Source organism: Homalodisca vitripennis, unplaced genomic scaffold (assembly GCF_021130785.1).
Source record: "Homalodisca vitripennis isolate AUS2020 unplaced genomic scaffold, UT_GWSS_2.1 ScUCBcl_4176;HRSCAF=10200, whole genome shotgun sequence".
NCBI lineage: Eukaryota > Metazoa > Arthropoda > Insecta > Hemiptera > Cicadellidae > Homalodisca > Homalodisca vitripennis.
The window spans coordinates 21571-28213 of NW_025780291.1; the positions used below are offsets into that span (position 1 = coordinate 21571).

General features: G+C 30.1%; 1 protein-coding gene across 1 annotated transcript; it reads left to right on the forward strand.

Annotated features, from left to right (window-relative positions):
* Positions 1–1217: 1217 nt before the first annotated feature.
* Positions 1218–1958, forward strand: LOC124372840. The gene has a single exon (XM_046831243.1). It carries the CDS (start codon positions 1332–1334, stop codon positions 1797–1799), a length of 468 nt encoding a protein of 155 aa, XP_046687199.1. The 5' UTR covers positions 1218–1331; the 3' UTR covers positions 1800–1958.
* Positions 1959–6643: the final 4685 nt, after the last annotated feature.

Genomic DNA, 6643 nt, shown 5'->3' on the forward strand with positions numbered 1-6643 from the left:
TGGTCGGTTTAGTTCGTTTGTTTGGTCGCACTGTTATGACAGGTTAGAGGTTATAATTTGTTATTTTAAATGTTTGACTAGCAATACGCGCTGTTTCTTCTCAATCGACTGAATTACGATTGATTGCAGAGTGATTTAAACTAATAATTTACTTAAACACTATCAACATTTGTCAATAGTATGACATAACCTATAAACTCAGTTTCTCAACTTTTGTGTCAATCTAACAATTAATCAATCAATCATAGTTTACGATAATGAAATATCAGTGTACAATTATTTACCTTTATTGTTGTACATTTGTCAATAGTATGACATAAACTATAAACTCAGTTTCTCAACTTTTGTGTCAATCTAACAATTAATCAATCAATCATAGTTTACGATAATGAAATATCAGTGTACAATTATTTACCTTTATTGTTGTAGTTGTTGTAAATGACGAATCTAAGCACTCCACATTTTCACGAATAAACATAGTTATCTGCTTTATCCCGTGCGGCGGACCCACAGTTATCTGCTTTATCCCGTGCGGATCCCGTGCGGCGGACCCACTGGACGGGCATCGTAACGTTACCGGGCGTTACACTTTTTCATGAGTGACTCCGAGCCGCAACCTATTTTAAGACGTTGTCACGTCAAAAAGTGTATAAAGTAATACCATCCAGAAGCAAAATGGACACAGCATATTGTTCCGACTTACTTACAAACAGGGTTTTGATGTCTTGAAGCACCGAGGTGCTCTGTCATGTGCTTGCTTCCATATCGTTTGATATGAAATGAGTTGTGTGACATTTAATACAACATATGTTACAGATAGGTCCGATTTGTGGTGGACATATATAAATTGTTAAAACGAACACATGAAAAACATTTGTCCTAGAGAATTTTTTTATAGGTATACGAAGGTTGTTAATGTATATTAAATGAAGTGTATATTTATTGTATATAAAGTGTATATTATTTATTTATAAATTATTTCAATCTTTACTCGATGACATAATTTATACATGACATAACGTCTTAATACCACCTACATATGTATTTAAATATTTAAAAAAGCCATCAAAGTATAAATATTAGAAAAATTAACATTTATAAGTAAATACAATTTTAATTATATCGTCAATGATACATATCAGTTTTTGGTGTAGTTTAGGACTACGCAATGCTGTAATGAATCAAGACGGCCTGGCACTTTTCACAGCTGTTTAGACGTGTTTTTGTCTTTCATTCAGCCTTCCTTCAACCTAGTTGACTTCTGCTGCTGTATGCATCGAAGTGTTTATTTCTCAAGTTCACTGTAATTAGTGTTTGTGCTACTCTTAAATATGTCTTCATTAAGTCGAGTATGTAAGTTTAATGTTCTTAGAAGAATATCAAGTGTACCGCAGTGCCTATCTAATGTACGTGCCATATCAACTTCGAACAAGAAGAACGATACGACTACGGCTGTTGAACCAACTGCAGTTCAGGCTGAGGATAAAAAGACTGCAGTCGCTACGAAAAAGAAATTCTTTTATGATTATGGGTTTTCTGGAAAAACTGAAGAAGAGGAACACAATCGTATGCATGCCATGTTCTTCACATACATAACGATTGGTTTCGTATTGTCAGGATTTTATTTATATTACAAACCCAGTACCAGTATGCGTGATTGGGCTCTAAGGGAAGCTTATTTGGAGCTTAGAAGGAGAGAACAGCTTGGATTACCTTTGATTGATCCAAATTATGTTGACCCATCAACTGTTTACCTACCTTCAGATGAAGAACTTGGAGACACAGAAATCATCATTTAAATTGATGTAGGCGTAACACTTAGATATATGATTATGTTGAAGTTGACCGAAAATACGATTTTTAGCTCATTGGAGTGGGCCAAAATTGTAAATTAAAACAAATCATAAATGCTTGTAAATACTTGTATGATTACTTATACAATAAATATGTATGAATGAGTGCGTTTTCAATATTTTGAGCCCAAAATATTAACTTAAGTTGTAGGATTGATGGTTACAGTGTAGTAAGCGGTCACCACTATAATCGAATCAGTGTGTAAATTATTGATTAGACATACTTAAACTGTTCTATAAAAAAGCATTCTAATAATAGTTGTATACAATTAATTATCGGTATTAAAGTAAAATCATTCGTATGGTATTTGAGTTATGGTCACATGTACAATGGTGATGTATACATGTGGGGTAGGGTACGATAAGCGGACCCCGTTTTTTATATCGAAATTGGCAAGTGATATTACTTAATCATAACCATCAATATAATCAATCGATACTGATTAATTATTTTGAATTATTAACTTAATAGTCTATATCAACAGTTGTAAACACTGTTAAATAATACACGTAGGGTGATATTTCAATTTTACATAAGTAATTTTAATTATTAAAAATGGCAGTCAATTTTAGAAAACCACAAGACATTGCTTTGAAAGATGATAAGACATAAATAAAATATATTGTTTTTGTGTGGCTTCAACATGTGTTTGATCACTATAAAATATTAAATTCATATTTTAATTTAAAGCATAATATGATTGTTATTGAGGACTATAGATACTTTTATATCGATTGAGAGTCTAGGATTTGAGATGCGAATATTAGGTATCGAAGACTACATTCTTCGATATAAAAAAACCGGGTCCGCTTATCGTACCCTACCCTACATGTGTTGGGGAGACTAATAAGCGGCCTACACTCGTTATTGGATTGCTGTTATCAAACAATTCAATATATTATCCAACTTCGGTGTATGTCAGAATCTTACACAATAAGAGTTATAATAAATTACCGTAATAATAAGCAATATCTACATTACACTTTTAAATACATAAATTTAACAATTTAACATTACAAAACCAACTATGGCCTAGACTTAGATATCAAAGAAACCTTACAATATTCATAGTTTGCCCAGCTTGATATCATTAAGCAACCGCTTTTGTGTAATGGAGGATAGAATTCTCCCATGTGTTACCAGCAACCAAAACCACATGTTGAAGCCATGTAAACCAATCTCGTAAAGAAATATCTGACACATTTTCCTCATATTCATCGCAATCTTCAAAGTGTCCAAATATAAGTTACTTCTTGTCGTTTATTGTATACATTAAAATTACTATAACTAATAAATTAAAATCATATGCTAAGTTAAATAAATTGTAATATTGAATTATCCTTTGGATAAAAACAATCGAACCATTCGATAATAATCAAATAACGAGTGTAGGCCACTTATTAAAGTCTACCCCATGTGTTATTTGTGTCACAAGTTGTTAATATGTTTATCCTTAAAAATAGTAAAAAGTACAGTAACTAAATGTTATGTACACTGTTTTTTTTTTGTTACATTTTTTAAATACACATAGCCTAGGTAATCTTTTTATTATCATTAAATTAATACATTTTAGAGTTAAAAACAGTTGGATTATTTTGTAATTTAAAATACCTATTTAAGTAAATTGGTTTGACATTTTGGTTTCGGTTGTTTAGATAATAATAAATATCGATGATTCAATTGTAGTGTTGGCCGCTTATTATATTGTAGCCAGATTGACTTAACACTTAACGTGTGATATGTACAATTAGTCATATAGAGGCAATTAACTTATCACACACAATGTTTTTCATTTTAAGATATGTTTTGGTTAGAGTAAGATAAAGCGGACGTGGTTTCTTAAATATCGATATTGACAAATGATATTACTCAATTATAACTTTCGATATAACTAACCAATACTAATTTTTGAACAGTAACTAACTTGTATCAACTATAAATACTTTTTCGTATCATAAACGTATTTTCTTTTATAGATAATAACAGACAGTCGAACTTATGGAGAACTGTGAAACAAAGTTTAAAAAGTTGCATATCAGCCGACCTACTTGCAAATCATCTCTGTGAGTATTTATGCAGAAGAGAAGTACGGTTTTCTAGAGAAGATGCTTCAACAACGTTTCGAAAACGGTTAATCATTGCTTCACAGGAGAAAACCTGTAATGAAATTTTAATAAAAGTTGAAAGAAAGAAGGTATTGGGCAGAGTACAAGCGGACCCAGTTCTTATATCACTTGGTATAATCATCAGTAATTTATATATCGCATAACAGAACTATTAACATATTAAAAGTACTAAATAAAAATCATATTGGATTTTTGAGAAAAAATGTAATATATACAATTACATAAAGCCATGAATAATAAAGAATTATAACCATTAATCAAACAACTGGGCCATTTGGTAGGAAGAATGTTATTTAAATAATAAAGAGAATATAAGAAATCAAAGATTTTGAAACCTAGAAAAAAATTTAATTAAGTTATCTTTCAGCGCTATTCCGTTTATTTTTTCTAAGGTTAACTATTTTTTTATTTAGATGGTCGCTTTTGTGACATTAAATACACAAATTGTGTGTATAACTTGAAAATGTATTTATAGTATGTGCATATAATTTAAAGCTTTCAGATTTTAGGAAGCTCAAGAGGAAGAAGTTAGAACTATCAGCTAAGATGTTTTCAGTTATTATTAAAATTAATTGTATCGGTTGATTATATCGATGGGTGTAATTATTCAGTATTTTTTGTTATATCTATATAGAAAAAATCGTACCCTGTGGTTGATAACCGAGGATAATAATCGGCTGCAGTACAATATGTGGCCACTATGACAATCGAGCTAACACTAAATTATTAATTAGAAATACTTTAAACTACAAAAACAGTCTAACTGTACTTTTTTTTACAATTAATTATTTCCACATATTTTTAATTGATTGCATAATAGTATTGTTTAAAATTAATTTAAGCAAAGTAAAATAATTTGTATGAATTCGAGTAATGCTCACAAGTATAATAGCAATGAACATGTGTCATTTTCCTTAAGCTGTCAGACATGTTTATAGGCCTACTTCAAAATAGTAACTAAGTTTTACAATGTTTTGCTTGTTACATATAATAAATAGGTACACATGGATAATATTCAATTCATCATTATATAATTGAGTTTTTAGCTATTAAAAAATATAGCTGAACTATACTTTAATTTCTAATACTTATATCAAAATTTGGCTGTTGGGTAGCTCAGATAACTGGAAATATCGATGGTACGATTCGTGGTGGATACTTATTCTGCAGCCTAACAATCCTTATTGCCAAGTAAGTCTACCGCTGAGCTGGCCATAACAATCAATTTGCACAGATTATAATTGCACATTCCATTCTTATGACATTTAAATCATATATATATATATATATATATATATATATATATATATACATATATTATGGTAAATTTTCTTAGCTCTCAAGCTGATTTAGATCCTTTAGAATTTGGAAATTCTTTTAATAGGTACTATCTTGAGGAAGTTTTTCTTTTGTCACCATTGACCCGTTCCATTCATAGTTTCTTTTACAAAAGGAATAATGTTAGAAAGTGAATAGGCAGGCTTAGAACAAAACAAGTTTCAGAAATGTTAAAACAATAAAAATAACTCTTGTTGAATGAACTTACCAGTCAGCACCTTAAAATGCTGCTGCAGCTCAGTATGGGCTTTTGGTGCTGGCAGCCCCTGATGGCGAAGAATAATAAAACATCCCTCAAGATAGTACCTATTAGAAAAAATATAAAAAACTCAAGAGGGTCTCATGAACCCAAATGTTTGAAAGCTAAAAAATAATACAAAATCACATATTAAAACTCCCATTCTGCAATCTTTACGTATATAAAAGAAAAAATATTAGTTAATTTATAATAATAGTTATATTGTTGAACCTCAGACTCTGGGGATTAGCCCATGATTCAACTTTTTGAAATTTTTCAGGCGTATTGCTATGGCCAACAGTAGGTATACAATGTACATTTTATCCTCCTTTACTACTCCCTTAGGTGGGTTGTCCTAAAAAAAATTTGTCAAATTAAAAATAAAATTGTTTTTAATATCTATTTTTTGAAAATTAATAAACAGTTTTTAACCCTCCAACTTACTTTGGAGGGGAGTTAAAAAACTCAAGACATGACTAGGGATGTCGGGGTATAAAAACTAATAATAGCAACTTACAATAATTATGAAAATCTACATGCAAGGACAAAAAGGTCATGAAAAGTTTGTGCTGTCTACACCAAAAAAGACATTTCTTTGTGGGGTACCATGATGACCCCCGTTTTTATAAAAGTTGTTCAATTTTGACCTAATTCGTTCTAAACGTGTTTCATTGTCCATTTTCGGAATATCTTATAATTTGCAAATTTTAAAATCAACATGTTATTTTACAGTACTTATGACGGTATGAGTGTGATGCACAACAAAGAGAATATGAAAACTCTTTTCAACAAAGTTGAGAGTAAAATTACCGCTAAATGGAAAAATGTCATCAACTTTTTTAAGAATGAATTTTATTTGAGTATAATTTGTAAACAATATTCCAGTCAAAGTACAACTCTTTAGCTATTAAAGAGAGTTCAAATACTATATAAAAAATATATTGTACATTGATTTGAACATTATATTTGTATACCAAAATATAATTTTGTTTTTGTTGGGTTATGGATGTGTTAAAAAACCAGCAAAAAGTGGAATTTAGTTTAAAATTTTGTAGATAAATACCATCAGTAATAAGTCAAAATATTT

Bases quoted from the DNA above. Each gene is read 5' to 3' on its own strand.
- LOC124372840 (XM_046831243.1), top strand. From the start codon at position 1,332: ATGTCTTCATTAAGTCGAGTATGTAAGTTTAATGTTCTTAGAAGAATA.